General features: G+C 45.4%; 1 protein-coding gene across 2 annotated transcripts; it reads left to right on the top strand.

Moving 5' to 3' along the window:
• Window positions 1–9622: 9622 nt before the first annotated feature.
• LOC135503887 (SPRY domain-containing SOCS box protein 1) lies at window positions 9623–21526 on the top strand. 2 transcript variants are annotated; one of them, XM_064922064.1, is made up of 3 exons: window positions 9623–9922; window positions 15693–16600; window positions 20467–21526. In XM_064922064.1, exons 2-3 carry the CDS (start codon window positions 15907–15909, stop codon window positions 20592–20594), a joined length of 822 nt encoding a protein of 273 aa, XP_064778136.1. In that variant the 5' UTR covers window positions 9623–9922; window positions 15693–15906; the 3' UTR covers window positions 20595–21526. The 2 variants fall into 2 exon arrangements, with proteins under 2 accessions (XP_064778136.1, XP_064778137.1); XM_064922065.1 differs by lacking the exon at window positions 9623–9922 and adding an exon at window positions 10570–10713.
• The last annotated feature ends 1006 nt before the right edge of the window (window positions 21527–22532 follow it).

Genomic DNA, 22532 nt, shown 5'->3' with positions numbered 1-22532 from the left:
GCATCCAAGCTGCTCATATAAACCTAGACACTAACATTACAGAATTGTACGTCACGTGCACCACGTATGAGTCACTGATTTGTTTTTCTACATCAGTGGGAGTTTCGAAAACAGAGAAATCTAATTTAGAACAAAAGGACGGGAACACTGTCGCAACCTCGCTCTCCAACCAAGGTGCTGGGAACACTGTCGCTACCTCGCTCTCCATCCAAGGTGCTGGGAACAATGTCCTACCTCGCTCTAAGGTGCTGGGAACACTGTCGCTACCTCGCTCTCCAACCAAGGTGCTGGGAACACTGTCGCTACCTCGCTCTCCAACCAAGGTGCTGGGAACACTGTCGCTACCACGCTCTCTCCAACCAAGGTGCTGGGAACACTGTCGCTACCTCGCTCTCCAACCAAGGTGCTGGGAACGCTGTCGCTACCTCGCTCTCAGGTGCTGGAAACGCTGTCGCTACATCGCTCTAAGGTGCTGGGAACGCTGCCGCTACATCGCTCTCAGGTGCAGGAAACGCTGTCGCTACATCGCTCTCTAACCAGGTGCTGGGAACGCTGCCGCTACCTCGCTCTAAGGTGCTGGGAACACTGCCGCTGGGACCTCGCTCTCAGGTGCTGGGAACACTGTCGCTACATCGCTCTAAGGTGCTGGGAACACTGTCGCTACATCGCTCTAAGGTGCTGGGAACACTGTCGCTTTCGCTCTCAGGTGCTGGGAACACTGCCGCTACATCGCTCCAGGTGCTGGGAACACTGTCGCTACATCGCTCCAGGTGCTGGGAACACTGTCGCTACATCGCTCTAACCAAGGTGCTGGGAACACTGCCGCTACATCGCTCTCCAGGTGCTGGGAACACTTGCCGCTACCTCGCTCTCAGGTGCTGGGAACACTGCCGCTACCTTGCTCTCAAACCAAGTTACTAGGAACACTACCTTCTCTCTAACCAAGGTGCTGGGAACACTACCTCTCTCTAACCAAGGTGCTGGGAACACTACCTCTCTCTAACCAAGGTGCTGGGAACACTACCTCTCTCTAACCAAGGTGCTGGGAACACTACCTCTCTCTAACCAAGGTGCTGGGAACACTACCTCTCTCTAACCAAGGTGCTGGGAACACTACCTCTCTCTAACCAAGGTGCTGGGAACACTACCTCTCTCTAACCAAGGTGCTGGGAACACTACCACTACCTCTGGGAACAATCTCTAACCAAGGTGCTGGGAACACTACCACTAACCTCGCTCTCTAACCAAGGTACTGGGAACACTACCACTACCTCGCTCTCTAACCAAGGTACTGGGAACACTACCACTACCTCGCTCTCTAACCAAGGTGCTGGGAACACTACTTCTCTCTCTAACCAAGGTGCTGGGAACACTACCACTACCTCTCTCTCTAACCAAGGGGCTGGGAACACTACCTCTCTCTAACCAAGGTGCTGGGAACACTACCACTACCTTGCTGGGAACACTCTCTAACCAAGGTGCTGGGAACACTACCTTGCTCTCTAACCAAGGTGCTGGGAACACTACCACTACTCTCTAACCAAGGTGCTGGGAACACTACCTCTCTCTAACCAAGGTGCTGGGAACACTACCTCTCTCTAACCAAGGTGCTGGGAACACTACCTCTCTCTAACCAAGGTGCTGGGAACACTACCTCTCTCTAACCAAGGTGCTGGGAACACTACCTCTCTCTAACCAAGGTGCTGGGAACACTACCTCTCTCTAACTAAGGTGCTGGGAACACTACCTCTCTCTAACCAAGGTGCTGGGAACACTACCTTTCTCTCTAACCAAGGTGCTGGGAACAATACCTTTCTCTCTAACCAAGGTGCTGGGAACAATACCTTTCTCTCTAACCAAGGTGCTAGGAACAATACATTTCTCTCTAACCAAGGTGCTGGGAACAATACCTTTCTCTCTAACCAAGGTGCTGGGAACAATACCTCTCTCTCTAACCAAGGTGCTGGGAACACTACCACTAACTCTCTCTCTAACCAAGGTGCTGGGAACAATACCTTTCTCTCTAACCTAGGTGCTGGGAACACTACCTCTCTCTAACCAAGGTGCTGGGAACACTACCTCTCTCTAACCAAGGTGCTAGGAACACTACCTCTCTCTAACCAAGGTGCTGGGAACACTACCTCTCTCTAACCAAGGTGCTGGGAACACTACCTCTCTCTAACCAAGGTGCTAGGAACACTACCTCTCTCTAACCAAGGTGCTGGGAACACTACCTCTCTCTAACCAAGGTGCTGGGAACACTGCTGCTAGTACAGTCATTGAGTTGATGTTACTCCAGTCTAGCCTTTCTCTTCCCTCTTACAATACCTAGCTTCCTGTACAGTTACTACTGTCTTGGGCTCTGGTTCAGGGTGTTAATGCAGCTTCCTCCAGGTTGAACAATGAGCACTAATGCCCTGGACCAGAGCTATCCTCTCCGTTGGTTGGGGGGGGGGTGCTGAGTTTCCAGTTTGAACTGCAGCAAGTATAACCACAGCTTGCCTTGGGGCTGGTATCCACCCACTGGATTTAACTTGAAACTGCACCTTGTAAAAGAGTCCTGTCCTATACAAGCTGTGAGCTGGCTCTCTGTTTGACGCAGCATGCCTTCATTCACCTTGGCAGTGTCCCAAATGGCAACCTATTCCCTATATAGTGCACTACCTTCGACCAGAGACCTATGGGCCCTGGTCAAAATTAGTGCACTACATAGGGAATATACGTGCCATTTGGGACGTAGATCTTCTTGGCTCTGTGGTCCTGACTGCGACTCTCTCCTCTCCTCTAGGTGATGCCATCATCATCATTCAGATATACATGCTCTCCTCTGAGTCAGGCCAATATAAAATCACTCGCTCTGTCTCTTTCAATTCAATTCAAAAGGGCTTTATTGGCATGGGAAACATGTTTACATTACCAAAGCAAGTGGAATAGATAAACACAACTGAAATAAATAAATCAGAAATTAACGGTATATATATTACACTCACAAAAAGTTACTCTCTATCCGTCACTGCAATAAAATGCTCTACCTTTCCCCCTCTCTCTCTCTCTCCCTCTTTCCCCCCTCTCTCTTTCTCTCTCTCTTTCCCCCTCTCTTTCCCTCTCTCCCTTTCCCCCTCTCTCTTTCCCTCTCTACCTTTCCCCTCTACCTTTCCCCCTCTCTACCTTTCCCCCTCTCTACCTTTCCCCCTCTCTACCTTTCCCCCTCTCTACCTTTCCCCCTCTCTACCTTTCCCCCTCTCTACCTTTCCCCCTCTCTACCTTTCCCTCTCTCTACCTTTGTCTCTCTCTACCTTTGTCTCTCTCTACCTTTGTCTCTCTCTCCCTGTGTCTCTCTCTCCCTGTGTCTCTCTCTCCCAGTGTCTCTCTCTCCCTGTGTCTCTCTCTCCCTGTGTCTCTCTCTCCCTGTGTCTCTCTCTCCCTGTGTCTCTCTCTCCCTGTGTCTCTCTCTCCCTGTGTCTCTCTCTCCCTGTGTCTCTCTCTCCCTGTGTCTCTCTCTCCCTGTGTCTCTCTCTCCCTGTGTCTCGCTCTCCCTGTGTCTCGCTCTCTCTTTGTCTCTCTCTCTCTCTCTCTCTACCTTTGTCTCGCTCTCTCTCTCTCTACCTTTGTCTCTCTCTCTCTCTACCTTTGTCTCTCTCTACATCTCTACCTTTGTCTCTCTCTCTCTCTACCTTTGTCTCTCTCTCTCTCTACCTTTGTCTCTCTCTACATCTCTACCTTTGTCTCTCTCTCTCTCTCTACCTTTGTCTCTCTCTCTACCTTTGTCTCTCTCTCTACCTCTCTCTCTCCCATCTCACTGCAATATAACACCCTCTACCTTTCAATATAAGGGGCTGTATTGGCATGGGAAACATATGTTAACATTGCCAAAGCAAGAGAAGTAGATAATAAAACAAAAGTGAAATTAACAAAAAAAAAGGAACAGTTAACATTACACCCACAGAAGTTCCAAAATATGTTCTTATTCTGTTTTAACTAGGCAAGTCAATTAAGAACAAATTCTTATTTACAATGACGGCCTAGGAACAGTCTGTTCGGGGCAGAACGGCAGAGTTTTATTTGACCTTGTTTGATCTACCAACCTTTTGGTTACTGGCCCAATGCTCTAACCACTAGGCTACCTGTCAACATTTCAAATGTCATATTATGGCTATACACAATGTGGCTATACACTGGTTGCCCTTTTCTTGTGGCTACAAGTCACAAATCTTGCTGCTGTGATGACACACTGTGGTATTTCACCCAGTAGATATGGGAGTTTATCAAAATTGGTTTGTTTTCCATTTTTTTGTGGGTCTGTGTAATCGGAGGGAAATATGTGTCTCTAATATGGTCATACATTTGGCAGGAGGTTAGGAAGTGCAGCTCAGTTTCCACCTCCTTTTGTAGGTTGTGTGCACATAGCCTGTCTTCCCTTGAGAGCCAGGTCTGCCTACGGCATCCTTTCTCAATAGCAAGGCTATGCTCACTGGGTCTGTACATAGTCAAAGCTTTCCTTAAGTTTGGGTCAGTCACAGTGGTCAGGTATTCTGCCGCTCTGTACTCTCTGTGTAGGGCCAAATAGCATTCTAGTTGAGATCTGTTTTATGTCAATTCTTTCCTATGTGTCAAGTAATTATATTTTTGTTTTCTCATGATTTGGTTGAGTCTAATTGTGTTGCTGTCCTGGGGCTCCGTTTGTGAACAGAGCCCCAGGACCAGCTTGCTTAGGGGACTCTTCTCCAGGTTCATCTCTCTGTAGGTGATGGCTTTGATATGGAAGGTTTGGGAATCACTTCCTTTTAGGTGGTTGTAGAATTTAACGGCTCTTTTCTGGATTTTGATAAATACCGGGTATCGGCCTAATTCTACTCTGCATGCATTATTTGGTGTTCTACGTTGTACACGGAGGATATTTTTGCAGAATTCTGCATGCAGAGTCTCAATTTGGTGTTTGTCCCATTTTCTGAATTCTTGGTTGGTGAGCGGACATCAGACCTCACAACTATAAAGGGCAATGGGTTCTATAACTGATTCAAGTATTTTCAGCCAGATCCTAATTGGTATGTCACATTTGATGTTCCTTTTGATGGCATAGAAGGCCCTTCTTGCCTTGTCTCTCAGCTTGTTCACAGCTTTGTGAAAGTTACCTGTGGCGCTGATGTTTAGACCGAGGTATGTAAAGTTTGTGTGCTCTACAGCAACGGTGTCGAGATGGAATTTGTATTTGTGGTCCTGGTGACTGGACCTTTTTTGGAACACCATTATTTTGATCTAACCGAGATTTAGTGTCAGGGCCCAGGTCTGGCAGAATCTGTGCAGAAGATCTAGGTGCTGCTGTAGGCCCTCCTTGATTTGTGACAGAAGCACCAGATCATCAGCAAAGAGTAGACATTTGACTTCAGATTCCAGTCGGGTGAGGCCAGGTGCTGCAGATTGTTATAGTGCCCTTGCCAATTTGTTGATATATATGTTGAAGAGGGTGGGGCTTAAGCTGAATCCTTGTCTCACCCCACGGCCCTGTGGAAATAAATGTGTGTGTTTCTCTCTCTCTATCGCTCTCTCCAATAGAAGCACAGTGTCTCTCTACCGCTCTCGCTCTCTCACACTGCAATATAACACTCTACCTTTCTCGCTCTCTCTTCCCCTCTCACTGCAATATAACACTTCCTCTCGGTCTCTCTCTCTCTCTCTCTCTCTCTCTCCAATAGAAACACAGTGTTTTTCTGTAAAACTGTAGAGCTGTAGACTGGGACGTTCTATCGATCCTGCTGCTGAAATGATGCTTTTTAAAAGACAGACAGGCAGAATATAAAAGAGGAGCACTGTAAGCACATCTCAGCTGTCGTCCGGCTCGTACACACACACACACACACACACACACACAAGGTTTAGTGAGGCTGTAGCCAGAGATATATCAGCATTCTCAGCATATTGCTCTAGATCCAGCCACACCCACCCACACAGGGGGAAATAGGATTTGTGCTCCCGGACAGCTAAGTGGAGAGTAATTCTAGTCCGGAACATGGAACAAGAGCTGATTTACTTCCAGACAACACTTCATCACGTTGCACATTCATGGACAAATAAGGTTATTTATTGACCTTGTCATAGGTCAAATTAAAATGCTATTATGATCAGGTGAGAAGAATCAACATTAGCCAGATGTAAAGAAAGGAGCAACTGAGTGAGTTATTGCAGAATAACAGCACAACACTGGGATTTTATACTTCTATAACCATGATCACGTTAAGTTACTTTTCTGTGTCTGTCTCCTATTATTTGCACAGGATTCCAAGGCAGTCACTTTGAATAAAAAAAGTGTTTAACACAAACTAAGGTATAATCTCAGAACTGTGTGCATTGAAGTCACTAGATGGCAGTAGAGTCCTTCTACCGGTGTATCGTATCAACAAATACATTTTTACAGTGATGTCACCGGGGCAACACAGTACATCTGAATCAAATAGGAAGCTGGCATAATGTAAGTAGGAAGGAATGATATCACGTGCACTTGACATCTCCATAAGGAATACCTTGAAACAGTTAGTGGGGTCTTTGTGAAGTGTCATGTTCATATACCATATCAATAGGGTTAGACATGACTGGGACAGCACAGGACCCAGAATGGCATGTAATAAGTCAGGGCTCCTTGCACATCTTATTTTCACAAACTAATTCACCACAGGGAGTTAATTACTCAGTCCAAACTAACACCACAGGGAGTTAATTACTCAGTCCAAACTAACACCGCAGGGAGTTAATTACTCAGTCCAAACTAACACCACAGTGAGTTAATTACTCAGTCCAAACTAACTCCCCAGTGAGTTAATTCCACAGTCCAAACTAACACCCCAGTGAGTTAATTCCACAGTCCAAACTAACACCGCAGGGAGTTAATTACTCAGTCCAAACTAACTCCCCAGTGAGTTAATTACTCAGTCCAAACTAATTCCCCCAGGGAGTTAATTACTCAGTCCAAACTAACACCACAGGGAGTTAATTACTCAGTCCAAACTAACACCACAGGAGTTAATTACTCAGTCCAAACTAACACCACAGTGAGTTAATTACTCAGTCCAAACTAACACCACAGTGAGTTAATTCCACAGTCCAAACTAACACCACAGTGAGTTAATTCCACAGTCCAAACTAACACCACAGGGAGTTAATTACTCAGTCCAAACTAATTCCCCCAGGGAGTTAATTCCACAGTCCAAACTAACTCCCCAGTGAGTTAATTACTCAGTCCAAACTAACACCCCAGTGAGTTAATTCCACAGTCCAAACTAACACCACAGTGAGTTAATTACTCAGTCCAAACTAACTCCCCAGTGAGTTAATTCCACAGTCCAAACTAACACCACAGTGAGTTAATTACTCAGTCCAAACTAACACCACAGTGAGTTAATTACTCAGTCCAAACTAACACCACAGTGAGTTAATTACTCAGTCCAAACTAACACCCCAGTGAGTTAATTACTCAGTCCAAACTAACACTGCAGTGAGTTAATTACTCAGTCCAAACTAACACTGCAGGGAGTTAATTCCACAGTCCAAACTAACTCCCCAGTGAGTTAATTACTCAGTCCAAACTAACTCCCCAGTGAGTTAATTACTCAGTCCAAACTAACACCACAGGGAGTTAATTACTCAGTCCAAACTAACTCCCCAGGGAGTTAATTACTCAGTCCAAACTAACACTACAGTGAGTTAATTCCACAGTCCAAACTAACACCACAGTGAGTTAATTACTCAGTCCAAACTAACACCACAGTGAGTTAATTCCACAGTCCAAACTAACACTGCAGGGAGTTAATTCCACAGTCCAAACTAACACCACAGTGAGTTAATTACTCAGTCCAAACTAACTCCCCAGTGAGTTAATTCCACAGTCCAAACTAACACCACAGTGAGTTAATTCCACAGTCCAAACTAACTCCCCAGTGAGTTAATTCCACAGTCCAAACTAACTCCCCAGTGAGTTAATTCCACAGTCCAAACTAACACCACAGTGAGTTAATTCCACAGTCCAAACTAACTCCCCAGTGAGTTAATTCCACAGTCCAAACTAACTCCCCAGTGAGTTAATTCCACAGTCCAAACTAACTCCCCAGTGAGTTAATTCCACAGTCCAAACTAACACCACAGTGAGTTAATTCCACAGTCCAAACTAACTCCCCAGTGAGTTAATTCCACAGTCCAAACTAACTCCCCAGTGAGTTAATTACTCAGTCCAAACTAACACCACAGGGAGTTAATTCCACTGTCCAAACTAACACCACAGTGAGTTAATTCCACAGTCCAAACTAACTCAACTCCGATCCCTACAGGCTCCTAAGAGGGAAGAGTATCTTTGGACAGTATTCCTTGCAATGTTTCGGGCCGTGAAGTCCTGGGGAGAATCTCTATTGCATCCTCACTCGCGTCCTTCTCAAAACGCATTGGATGATAAAGTCAGATGTCCCTCCCCTCTGACCTTCTCTTCCAATGGGTTTTGAGTAGGAGGAGAGGGGAGAGGACATGAGGAGTATACGATCGAGATTCTTTCCTGTAGACCCATGAACTTTTCTATGGCGAGTTGCTCAGTGGGGAGACTCAAGCAACGGTGTCCAACTCCTTCCATAGAGGGCCAAGTGTCTGCTGGTTTTTCGTTGTTGTTTTCCCTTTCAATTAAGACCTAGACAACCAGGTGAGGGTAGTTATTTACTAATTAGTGACCTCAATCAAGTACAAGGGATGAGCGGAAGCCTGCAGACACTCAGTGCTCAGTGGAATGCGTTTGACGCTGGAGAATGATAGAGGCCTCTTGTGGCCAACAGGCCATATTAGCATGGGTAGCACCATAGAGCACCATTGTATGAGTCATGAGCAGCACCACTGTATGAGTCACAATGCAACTAAAACCTAATGGTCAAACAGGGAAATGGTTATAATTTTTCCACCATACATTTTTCCCATAGGTGATTTTAGAAACACTTAAAATAAGGGCTGTGTTTCGTGTAGGCTTTACCCTGGCGTGACGGTTTGATAACGGCGTAAATCTCTCTCGGACGAGGTGACTTCTATCAATATAAATCGTCTCTATTTACTCTCAGATTCAAACATGTTAATTAGCATCAAAGTAGACATCATGCAAGATTACAAATCCCTGCAATATCCTGCACCTGATCTCTAGCTGGCACCTCTGCTAAAGAAATGTTGTCACGTTATTAATTACTAGATTTAGCTAACATTAGATAGTTATTCCAGAGATTCTTACCTTTGCCTCGATTTGGCAGTCTCGTTCAGATCATCCTGGCATTTCTAGTTCTTTATTGATAGCCACATTAGCAGCATATTAACATTTTTTTTTTTTTTTTTGGGGGGGGGGTAAATATAGGCAAATATATTAACAAGACACCTTGTCGGAGAGAGATTTACATGGTTATAAAAACGTCAAGTAAGCCTACACGAAACACAGTCCTTATTTGAAGTGTTTCGAAAATGAATGGTGGAAAAACAATTGGAATCTCCCTGTTTGACCACTAGGTTTTATGGGTATTATGACACCTCCACTGTGGGGCTCTATTGAGGGCATCCACCATTTTAATGTCGTAAACTGGGTGGGATTTCCAATTGAATTGGCTGATTCCCTCCAAACCGTAAGAAAACGTTTGTTATGAGACAAATCCGGGTAGTTCCTCCCCGTTTGGTTCCTAATGAATTTACCCCAGCAAGGCATCTGGGCGCTATTGGACCACCAGACCACGTGACTGGTTAGGACAGCCATCGTTTTACTTAATTCATGTCCAACCCAAAATGGGAAAGGGGTGCGAGGACTGCAGAGGATAAAACGAACATCAATGGTATTGTTTAGGAGTTTTGTTTCAATCTCAAAACCTCGTTTTTCAAATCCTCTGCAGGTTCTATTGGTTGAAAAAAAAGTTACCAAGCAAAGGTGAGTTTTATTTAGTTCGTTTTTTAATTTTTTTTAGAGGTTTTGTTTTCGGTTTTACTTATGCTATGTTTTCATGTCTAGATCGCTAATTGACATTCAATGTTTTTAGTCGCAAACAACAAAACATGTCATGAGAGCAGTTGATAACTTAACAAGTATCAAATGCCATGGAGTCAATTGTATTAATTTATTTTCAACAATGAATCTACTCTCTTTTTTTGACACACTTCCTCTGTTAGAGCTACAAAGTCACTGTGAAGTACCTTCACCTTGCTTGGTGTTAGAGACGTTCTTGCATGGAACTCAAGTGGCGCAGTGTCAAAGTTTACTTCCAGTTTTGAGTGAATGTTACGGAATAACTACGAGCTAGGAGCAGACGGACATCACCGGAATCCCACTAGACGTTCATTATTCTCAAATCAGGACAGCGTTCTGCCGGAGTGAGATATGGCTTGGAAAATCTCAATCCTGGGATGGCAGTATACTCTAATTATCCCAAATGACAAATTGAGGAGATTAAAATACTGCTAGTTTTGTCCTCTACATACTAGGTTAGCTAATGGTATAACAGCCCATTGAATTCCATGAAAATGTGACGCTTAGTGTTGAGGTGAGAAGCTACCGGAAGTGTTGTCGAAACCCAATGGGCTGCAATAACATTAGATAGCCTAGTCATACTGACAAACTATCAGTCATTTGAAAACTAGGGAGTATTTTAAATCTTCTCGATTTGCTTGTTGGGTTAATGGGATAATTAGGATTCCACTGCCATCTCCCATCCCTGGTTTGAGGTACGTTTTCAGAGCATATCTCTCCCCGGCTCAGAGCTGAGTGATTTATCCTTGTTCCAACTACAGAATGTGATGAACGTCTAGTCGGATTCTGGCTACTGCCTCGCTAAGAATTTAACTCATGTTTGAATGTAATGAACTTCGATTTGTAAAACGTAATCTCTTTTTTAAATCATAGTTATAAACCACACTGTAAAACATGTTTTTACGGTAATTTACAGGCAGCCAATTACCTGGATATTAGTGTAATAATCAGTACAGTATGTTACTAGGAATTCCAAAGAAACGTTGGTTTAACAGTACATTACTGTAATGTTTACGGTATTGTTCTGTTAAATCAAAGTTTCTTTAGAATTTATGGTAGCATACTGAACATTTTTTACAGAAAATTTACAATTTAAAACTAGTTTTTTTTACAGTGCATGTTTCCATGCAGTTTTTATGCGAGTAAAGTTATCTTGTACAAAATTAAAAAGCAACAATTTTATAAATGTTGACTGACTGTTTGTTTGACAGTGGCACCACCTTTTTGAGTTAAAATTGCAGTCATGCATTGCTATGTTGTGTGGTCCTCCCACTGTGAACTTGAAAAAGCATGCACAGTTTAGGCTACAGGGTGGTGAAAGTGCACAGTGATGAGCTTGACGCTCTTTTCCAATAAAGTCAAGGGTCTTCATTTGTATGCTAGTGACATGATTGAATCTTAGCTGCCAATTAACACGTAAAAATGTTCTTGCTCTAATCCATCTCATCATAAAATGTAGACTGGACAGGTAACTTTATCAGCAAACTATTGTCTAGAGAGCATGCGTGAACCACATTGGGCAAGTTGTACTTTTATTGCCACAGTTGGTGTGACAAAATTATTGATAGATTGGAAAATGCAATGGAAATGCATGAAACTCATGTTTTTATTTTAAATTTGGGACAAAGGTTAAGTGTTTTGGTGTACAGTATGTCATCACACACAGTCTTTTACCGGCAACAAAGCAATTCTGGTGTGGAAATGCGCATATTTCTTCCCATGTTATTTCATAATATCCATATAAAAATCTGTAGCAAAGATATTGCTCCATGTTGAATAAAGCTTTCTACACCCATGTATCTATCTTTATCTGGGACTTGCCCAGCAGGTTCAACCTGCTTATTGGCGTTGGCTTCTTTCATTTTACTCTTTAATAGCAACCCAGGATTCAGAAACGGGATGATGGGAGCGTAAAAGTGCGATGACATCTACATGGTTGGTGTTTTGTCCTAAAATGTGGACTTGATCAACGCTAGAGACTAGTGTTCCTTTGGCTCAGCAAAATCCTTTGTTCCCCTCCACATCTCAATCGGCTCCTTACTAACCCAGGGGTCCAGAAACCTCCACAAGCCCAGCTGCAGGATTATTACACCAAGGCACTCACCCTCCACCTCCCCTCACATTTATTTATGGATGGTATGAATAGGGACCGGTATGAACACGTTGAATAAACAATCAAATTGGTCATTTTCAACATCCGTTCTTATTCAACTTAAGACTAAAAATGAAGGAATTTACAGAAGTTTCTGCTATTGGCGGACCACCATCGAAGGGTAGTACAAAACCAACTGTCACTAATCTTCATTTAAAATATGTGTTCTATAATGAAAAAATTATATATATTTTAGTTCAGTGTAGTTCTACTTTAATCCCACGAATTAAGCGTTTTGGTTTGAAATGCAGTACTTCAGCACAGCGGGGTTGGTTCATTCTGAGGAAGAAGAATGAATAAGTTTGCATCCCAAATTTCCTATACCGTGCACTACTTTTTATAGGGCTCTGGTCAAAAGTAGTGCACTACATAGGGGGGTGACATTAAGTCTACAGCACGGAGTCTGCAAATTTAACATGTTTCATACTCCCTGTCCTGAGGCCCTGAAGGCTGGACGGGCATTGAGGGGCGATTGATTAAACCAGGCTGTGATGATTGTAAACGCCTCTCTATTTAGTGCCCTACTTTGACTATTTAGTGCCCTACTTTAGAGTGCTCTATTGGTCTCTATGTAAGGAAAAGGGTACCGTTTGAGCCATGTGGCCACCCGCTGCAGGCCTATTCTGCCTCTGTTTTGGCCATCCGCTGAGGAGACATGACCCACTTAAAATAGTTGTTTACTTGCATTAGAAAAAGAGCCAAAACACTTCTCAATGAACTCTTGTCCACAATTAAATTAGTCTGGCCTTTCCCTTCTCAGCAGCAGCTTGCACAGTTCAGTTTCTGATGCCACAGCTCCCTGGCCGTCTGTAGCTCCCTGGCTGTGTGATGATGCCACAGCTCCCTGGCTGGGTGATGATGCCACAGCTCCCTGGCTGGGTGATGATGCCACAGCTCCCTGGCTGGGTGATGATGCCACAGCTCCCTGGCTGGGTGATGATGCCACAGCTCCCTGGCTGTGTGATGATGCCACAGCTCCCTGGCTGTCTGTAGCTCCCTGGCTGTGTGATGATGCCACAGCTCCCTGGCTGTGTGATGATGCCACAGCTCCCTGGCCGTCTGTAGCTCCCTGGCCGTCTGTAGCTCCCTGGCTGTGTGATGATGCCACAGCTCCCTGGCCGTCTGTAGCTCCCTGGCCGTCTGTAGCTCCCTGGCCGTCTGTAGCTCCCTGGCCGTCTGTAGCTCCCTGGCCGTCTGTAGCTCCCTGGCTGTGTGATGATGCCACAGCTCCCTGGCTGTGTGATGATGCCACAGCTCCCTGGTCGTCTGTAGCTCCCTGGCCGTCTGTAGCTCCCTGGCCGTCTGTGATGCTCCCTGGCTGTGTGATGATGCCACAGCTCCCTGGCCGTCTGTAGCTCCCTGGCTGTGTGATGATGCCACAGCTCCCTGGCCGTCTGTAGCTCCCTGGCCGTCTAGCTCCCTGGCTGTGTGATGATGCCACAGCTCCCTGGCCGTCTGTAGCTCCCTGGCTGTGTGATGATGCCACAGCTCCCTGGTCGTCTGTAGCTCCCTGGCTGTCTATAGCTCCCTGGCCGTCTGTAGCTCCCTGGCTGTGTGACGATGCCACAGCTCCCTGGCCGTCTGTAGCTCCCTGGCCGTCTGTAGCTCCCTGGCCGTCTGTAGCTCCCTGGCCGTCTGTGGCTCCCTGGCCGGCTCCCTGGCTCTGTGATGATGCCACAGCTCCCTGGCCGGCTCCCTGGCTGTGTGATGATGCCACAGTTCCCTGGCTGTGTGACGATGCCACAGTTCCCTGGCTGTGTGTCTATAGTTTCCTGTCTGTGTGACGATGGCAGTACAGTTTCCTGTGTGTCTTCATGACCTCCTAGCAACATGGACAGAAATAGATTAAATCAAACCTGCCGAGCGGGAAATGACATGAGGTGTTCCAGTAAAGTGAGTCATCAGGACTTCCTGTGAGATGTTCTGAACTCACGGGCAAACAAAACAAAACAAATGTTTGGTTGAAAAGAAATGGATTTGAGTTGGCAGTTATGGATGTGTCTGTGTTCCAAGCTATGCCAACTGTTATTGCATACAATTACAGAATTTGAGTTAGTCAAGAAATTCTCCTATTCGTTTTTTTTTTTTTTTTTTTTTTTTTTTTTGGGGGGGGCGAGTAAGGGCTTATGTGAGTTACCTGTATCTGAACATGGTGTCCATCTAGTCCTACACACTGCATTTCTCAAAAGTGCAGTGCGTCAAGCTTTCACTTAGGACTTGGGGAAAAGTCTGTAGGGTTGTAGCGCTGTCCAGTAGTTGCCGGTCAGTGTAGCCAGACCAGTAGCCTTGTGTTATCCTGCCATTGAAAACAACAATATTTTTAAGCCCAAAGTTTTGATTGCTTTTCCTGTTAACGGTATAATAGTGAACGACCCGACAACTGTGGACGGTCCCGACCAGACAACTGTATAATAGGAAACGACTTGAGCTTTCTGCCCTCTATTTCCCATTTGTGGGCATAGTTTTACTTTGTCTGAATATTTAAGTTTACTGCAGAGATGGAAATCTAGGCCTTAGCAGCTGTCTTGTCCTCTGTCTGTTTACACTAGCAGGGCCTCAGTTGCAAATATTGAGGTTATGTTTTTCCCACTCGCTGTATATGAAACCACAAATATTAGTTGGTTTACACACCCAGTCTTCCCAAGTCTTGAAGTCTGTGTCAGTTGTTTGAGTCATTTCTGATAATTTAAGGACTTAAATTTAGCTGGGGCAAAAACAACATTAAATCCGGTTCAGCTAATCAATTCTCTTTGCATCTCAAATTGCTGACCGTTGAGCTCAGTTCTACTTTTATGCACCATTATTGAGTTAGTTAGGCCGACTAGGTCTTTCCAGGAGGGGAATTTCTTTCGGCAATGAGCTATGACGTTGCCCTCGACCTTTCTTCAAGCATTTCTTGGAATAATTGTCATGGAATTTAAAAACAACAAAAAGATTCTGAAGACCTGATTTCATAAAGCCTTAATGTGTTCCGTGGACACCAGGTTCCCCGTGAGTTGATGACACCTGGTACCGTATCCACTGAAGCTTCTCAGAGGAGGAGTGCAGATCTAGGATCTGACCACACAATCTTACTCATTATGAACTAAAAAGCCTAAACGGATCCTAGAACGGCACTCCTCCAACTCCGAGAAGCTTCTATGGATACGGGTCCTGATTTAGGATCTATTTTAGCCCTTTTGTTTTAATGATTTATAATTATATGGATAAGGGGGAGACCTGATCAGTAATCTTGCTTTGAATATGTCCCTGAAGTCGTTTCAAGGCTTGCTCTGATTTAAGCAGCATGATCATTACACAGGTGCACCTTGTGCTGGGGGTAATAAAAGACTACTAAAATGGGCAGTTTTTTCACACCATGTCTCAAGTTGAGGGAGCATGCAATTAGCATGCTGACTAAAGGAATGTCCAGGCTCTTACCAACCGAGTCACACAGGACCATATTATAGTGATTAGGAAGCAGGGTACTGTGGTGTAATGATTAATGTTCTACCTCTCTTCTCCTTTCCCATCTCTTCTCAGGTGGGATTGAACCAGCAGCTGGCCTGAACCTGTTAACTGGCAACCAGGAGCAGGGACACCAATCCAGCCTCCTGATTGGCTGTGACAAACAGGCTGTGGAGAGGAGGGGGAAACTAACAATCAACTGATTTTGATTTGCTCCCCCCTTTTTTCTTTATTTTTTGAGGACTCAGCAGGAGGACTTGGGCTGTGTGTTCTAACTTCCCAGACGAGCATGGGACAGAGCATCCCTGGAGGCATAAAGACTATTGACATGAGAGACCCGGCGTTCAGGCCTCTGAAGCTGGAGTTGGCAGCCCTGGACCACGCCAAGCCCTCCAGGCTGGATCTGCTGCTGGACATGCCCCCTGCTGGACAGGAGGTCCAGATGCAGCACTCGTGGAACAACAACGACCGATCGCTCAACATCTTCGTCAAGGACGACAACAAACTGGTCTTCCATCGGCACCCCGTGGCTCAGAGCACGGATGCCATCCGGGCCTGTATCGGCTACACCCGGGGGCTCCACGTCTGGGAGATCAGCTGGGCCATGAGACAGCGGGGAACGCATGCCATCGTCGGCGTGGCGACGGGAGACGCGCCTCTTCATTCTGTAGGCTACACGACCCTGGTGGGTAATAACCACGAGTCCTGGGGCTGGGACCTGGGACGGAATAGACTGCACCACGATGGGAAGAACCAGCCCAGTAAGACATACCCAGCGTTCCTGGAGCCAGATGACACGTTTCTAGTCCCTGACTCATTCCTGGTAGTGTTGGACATGGACGAGGGGACTCTGAGCTATATAGTGGACGGACAATACCTTGGGGTGGCTTTCAGAGGACTCAAGGGGAGAAAACTGTACCCTGTCGTCAGTGCTGTGTGGGGGCACTGTGAAATACGAATCCGCTACATCAATGGACTCGATCGTAAGTATATTTTAAGGGGTTCAGGGTTGGCTTTCATCTTTTTCTCTGAGACTAGGGCTGCACCTTTTTGGACAAAGTATCTAATTACAAAATTCTTTGGCCAGATATTGCGATTTATGAATTAAGGACCTAATTTTAGAAATCTGTGCGAGATGTAATCTTGTATTTCCTTTCCAGCTTGATTCTGATCTTCTAGAAACTGACTGTCACGTGCTGAATACAACAGGTGCAGACCTGACCTGTGAAATGCTTACTTAAAAATAGATAATAATTTCCCCACCTTTATTTAACCCGGTAGACCAGTTGAGAACACCTTTATTAAACCAGGTAGGCCAGTTGAGAACACCTTTTATTTAACCCGGTAGGCCAGTTGAGAACACCTTTATTTAACCAGGGAGGCCAGTTGAGAACACCTTTATTTAACCCGGTAGGCCAGTTGAGAACACCTTTATTTAACCAGGTAGGCCAGTTGAGAACACCTTTATTTAACCCGGTAGGCCAGTTGAGAACACCTTTATTTAACCCGGTAGACCAGTTGAGAACACCTTTATTTAACCCGGTAGACCAGTTGAGAACACCTTTATTTAACCAGGGAGGCCAGTTGAGAACACCTTTATTTAACCAGGGAGGCCAGTTGAGAACACCTTTATTTAACCAGGTAGGCCAGTTGAGAACACCTTTATTTAACCCGGAGAACACCTTTATTTAACCCGGTAGACCAGACCAGTTGAGAACACCTTTATTTAACCCGGTAGACCAGTTGAGAACACCTTTATTTAACCCGGTAGACCAGTTGAGAACACCTTTATTTAACCAGGTAGGCCAGTTGAGAACACCTTTATTTAACCAGGTAGGCCAGTTGAGAACACCTTTATTTAACCCGGTAGGCCAGTTGAGAACACCTTTATTTAACCAGGGAGGCCAGTTGAGAACACCTTTATTTAACCAGGGAGGCCAGTTGAGAACACCTTTATTTAACCAGGGAGGCCAGTTGAGAACACCTTTATTTAACCAGGGAGGCCAGTTGAGAACACCTTTTATTTAACCCGGTAGGCCAGTTGAGAACACCTTTTATTTAACCCGGTAGGCCAGTTGAGAACACCTTTTATTTAACCCGGTAGGCCAGTTGAGAACACCTTTTATTTAACCAGGTAGACCAGTTGAGAACAAGTTGTCATTTACAACTGTGACCTGGCCAAGATAAAGCAAAGCAGTGTGACACAAACAACACAGAGTTACACACAAACAAACATACAGTCAATAACACAGTAGAAAAATCTATGAACGGTGTGTGCAAATGGAGTAAGGAGGTGAGGCAATAAATAGCCCACAGAGGTGAAATAATGTCTTTGGCTATGTGATAGAAATCACTGCCTATGTCTACGGGATGTTTTGTCAAAGGGGTGTTACACTTAAAACGCATCGGCAATCAATGCCTTTTTAACATCGGTGGCTGAAGCGCGATTGGCCGACATGCCATGCAGAGTTAGAGAGCCCGCTTGTGATTGGTCAACATCTTCTTGTGAATGAGTCTAGTGCATCTCATTGGAGGAGGTACCGTAGTCTAGTTTGTGTCTCAGGAAGGAGGAAATGGCAGCCTCCCTCTTTGCTATATGGATATTACACATGTCATTATCACAATTTGGATCTGAATTGGATTATTCGTGCAGCCCTACCAGAGACAATGGTTTAGACTTTCTAAACGCCATAGACGCCATAGTCTCACGGGCCTGTAGGGCGCTTTCAGCACATCACAACATTTTTGGACCGTTCAGATAGAAACCTGCTATGTAGATCAAACATGCTTCTCTGACATGCAGTAGGATAAGGAATAATGTTGTCTCAAGTCATCTGATCTGTAACGTTACTGTATACTGCTCGCGTTCCTAGCGATGCCATGAACACTTCCTTCTAGGGATTAAAAAAATAAATAGATGTAAACCCATTTTCTCCCCAATTTCGTGGTATCCAATTGTTAGTAGTTACTCTTGTCTCATTGCTACAACTCCCATACTGACTCAGGAGAGGCGACGGTCGAGAGCCATGCGTCCTCCGAAACACAAGCCGCACTGCTTCTTAACACAGCGCGCTTCCAACCCGGAAGCCAGCCGCAGCCGCACCAATGTGTCGGAGGAGACACCGCTGACCTGGTCCTGCGCGATGAGACAGGGACATCCCTACCGGCCAAACCCTCCCTAACCCGGATGACGCTGGGTCAATTGTGTGTCGACCCACGGTCCCCCCCCGGTTGCGACAGAGCCTGGGCTTGAACCCAGGGTCTCGGGTGGCACAGCTGGCGCTGCGATGCAGTGCCTTAGATCTCTACACCACCTGGGAGGCCCCTCTTAGGGAACTTTAGCAGCTCGGTCTGGTCTTTCATTGTACAGACATGACGTGATTCATAACTTCATAATAGACACTTTTGGGGGGGGGGGGGGGGGGGGCTTCATAACTAGATAGGGCTCTGTTGAAAAGTAGTGGGGGTGTCATTTGTTTGGGCCGTACACATGTGTTTTATTGATGTGATGAACTTGAGCGTAACGGTACATTCAAAGGTTGGGCCTTTATTACTGCACACCAAGGTTACGTCAGAGCACTGAGGCTTTCTTGTCTGTTCCCAGATCAGTTTGTGCTCTCTTGCCATTTCCCATGGTTACTGTTTTTAATGTGTATATGTTGGTTTGTGTTGCCTTGCCAACACTAATCTGGGACCAGCCTGAACAGACTACATTTAGGCTTGCCTGGTCCCAGATCAGTTTGTGCTCTCTCGCTTATTTATATTTGATCATTTTCGCACATTTTGTCTTGCTGGCCGTGACTATTTACAGAGGAGTTAACAAACCCGGCACAAACAGATCTGGGATCAGGTTAGAGGCTTACAGACTGCAGTTAGGCTAGCATGGTCCCAGATCTGTTTGTGCTGTTCTCTCAAACTGGAGCTTGCCAATTCAGCAAGACAGCCTGGTCCCAGATCTGTTTGTGCTGTTTTCTCAAACTGGAGCTTGCCAATTCAGCAAGACAGCCTGGTCCCAGATCTGTTTAGGCTAACAGAGCCATTGATCCTAACTATTATCCCAGACAGTTGGGCGCTAGGTGACAAGGTGCCACTGGCATCGTGATGACATCACTTGATCTTTCTGACCTATGCCTCAGAGAACAACAGTAAATGAATAACTGAACAAGCCTGTTGATCACTTTTTTTTTTTTTTCTTCTTCTCTTCTACCATCTTGACTGTGCTGCCTCGTCTCGGGCTTGACTGTGCTGCCTCGTCTCGGGCTTGACTGTGCTGCCTCGTCTCGGGCTTGACTGTGCTGCCTCGTCTCGGGCTTGACTGTGCTGCCTCGTCTCGGGCTTTGGGTAGCATTGTCTGCAGTAAGGTGTCACGAGAATGATCCCTTAAAATAATCACTGATCTGACATGAGTAGAAGGGTGTACTACTGGAAGCTTTTCATTGCATTGATTTCACAATTATGTCATGTCAGAAGCGTGGAAGGAAGCATGCAGTTTTCACCATGCAAATCTCTGGCTCCTAGATTCTCTCGAGTTTAGATGACAAGCAGATTCTAGTTTAGTGACAAGCATTTTTTGTTAAGTGTGGGAATGACTGCCACTGGACTGGCTGGTCCTCATGACTGCTCCTCTCGGGGTTAATGTGGTTTCTAATGAGAATGTTTATCAAAACATGTTGTTGTACTGCAACGATTCACTCTGTGTACACTAGTAAATGTTCATCAACTTGTTGTACAGCAAGACTGTTCTGATTGGACATGTGGGGGGGGATTGTGTGCTCTCTGTCTGTCTCTTATTTAAGGTAAACTAAATGTGAAAGTATTGCTGTACTCTAAATCTCTCTCTCTCCCCCAGCTGAGCCTCTCCCTCTGCTGGAGCTGTGTCGGCGCTCTGTGAGGGTAGCTTTAGGCAGAGAACGACTGAGTGAGATCCATGGTCTGCCTCTACCGGCCTCTCTCAAGAATTACCTTCTCTACCAATGACCTCGGGACCCTCGGCACAACAGAACATGGCTCCGATTCGTCGACTGCCTCTGCCGGCCTCCATAAAGAACTGCCAAGGGGCTGCCCTGTGCCCTCTCATAATATACACTGAGTGTCACTGTCAGCCTCTGTCCATAGGGCTGTCCCTAATCAACTACTACCAATTACAACTCAAGGGACGGTCCTGTCCCCTCACTAGGGACTGCCTTGTCCCTTCACTTCCTCATCTTGTACACTGGGCACAGGCTCAGAACCACAGCCCACCTCTACTGGCCTCGATCAAGAACTACCAATGACCAAGGGAGGGTCTGGGACTCGCTGACAACATCTCTCTCCCCTGACTGCCCCGTCTGTGCCCAACAATAGATACACAGAGCACGCCTCACCCTCGCTCACCATCTTTGGGATTGTTCCCACTGAGGGTAAACTAACCAGTTTAACAACACAACATTACTCCAGCTTCTGCGTTTCATCTCCATGAATAATCTTCCCAACCCAGCCCTCAGGGCTCATTTCTACTAATCACATTACACCACAGAGTGAGAAGAACCCTGTGTGATGCTTGGTGTGTTCAAGATGCTACAGACAGTGGTTGGTGTAGGGCCAGTTTTTTTTTTTTTATTATTATTATTATTTTTTTTAAATAATCGGCGCATACAATGACCACCCGCCAAATGCGGGAAGATTTAGGTTTTGGCGGGTGGTCAATTTGCAGGGCTCCACAGTGCCAGCGTTACATTCACCAATAAAAAATAGTCTGAAGAATTCTGCAATAGCTGTTTTCAAAGTATTTCTGTTTTGTTTCGTAGCTGCTAATTATACTAGTCCTATGTCCCACCTGGTACAGCAACACCGCCTGGCAGGGGAGCTGAGCTCACATTCTATATCCCACCTGGAGCAGGGGAGCTGAGCAGGGGAGCTGAGCTGAGGGGCTGAGCAGGGGAGCAGGGGAGCTGAGCAGGGGCTGAGCTGAGCTCACATTCTATATCCCACCTGGTGCAGCAACACCGCCTGGCAGGGGAGCTGAGCTCACTGAGTGAAGTGCCGATAGATTCATGCTCATGCACGTTGGTCTAATTTACTAAAGTCCACAAAGTGAGACTTTGTCCCCATGTTTCTTGGCTATTTCAATTGTTTTGTTCACAAGCTTGGTTGTTTTTCAACGTTCGTTTTGAGTCCGCTGCTTCAATGAATAGCAAAAACTCCCTAGTCAAAGCCCAAATCTCTCTCTCTCACACACACACAACAGAATGTGAGTGGCCCCGTTACCACGGTAACTTCCCTCCCTTAAACGGGCAACTGAGCATTTTGTCTCAGATATTTTGATTTAAAAGACTGAGGTCACAATTTTAAATGTATTTAAATTGTACTTTTTACTAACATTTCTTGTTTTAGAAATATTACAAAGCATGATTGTAATTATGGCCAAAAATATTTCAGCTGGTTAAAGAATTTGAGTAGCTGGTTGATTTTTGTTTCTACCTTCAACAATGACTGCTGGACCAAAAACAACTTTTTAGGCCCTGTTTTATAATCCAGTTTTTCTGGCTTTAATCATATACTGGGACATCCATGGCTGTGACTCACATGCCCTGCAGACAGGACGTCTATCCAGATCTCTGCTGTTCCTGAGGACTACCATGTAAAGACATAAGTTGGTGTCCTGTCTGTCCGTGTTGAAGTGCAATGAGTTTGACGCTCTGTCAGACTGCAACACCTTGTGATTTTTCTTTTCTCTCCTTTTTGTTTGCAGTTTGGCTTTGATTTAAAAAAAAATAATAATCACTTGATGGCTGTATGACATGTCCTGTTGGGGAAAAAGTTGGAATATTGTGTTGGAATCAAACCTAAGTTTGGTGGAGGGGCGGTTGTGTTGTAGAATAGATTTGTTTTTTATGATCCCCATTTGAAGTGCTGAGATTCTTAAATAATAATTTT

Source organism: Oncorhynchus masou, chromosome 18 (genome assembly GCF_036934945.1).
Source record: "Oncorhynchus masou masou isolate Uvic2021 chromosome 18, UVic_Omas_1.1, whole genome shotgun sequence".
NCBI lineage: Eukaryota > Metazoa > Chordata > Actinopteri > Salmoniformes > Salmonidae > Oncorhynchus > Oncorhynchus masou.
This window is presented reverse-complemented; position numbering and strand designations above follow the sequence as displayed.

Bases quoted from the DNA above. Each gene is read 5' to 3' on its own strand.
- LOC135503887 (XM_064922064.1), top strand. From the start codon at position 15,907: ATGGGACAGAGCATCCCTGGAGGCATAAAGACTATTGACATGAGAGAC. The intron at 16,601-20,466 runs GTAAGTATATTT...TCTCTCCCCCAG, and splicing joins CTACATCAATGGACTCGATC to CTGAGCCTCTCCCTCTGCTG.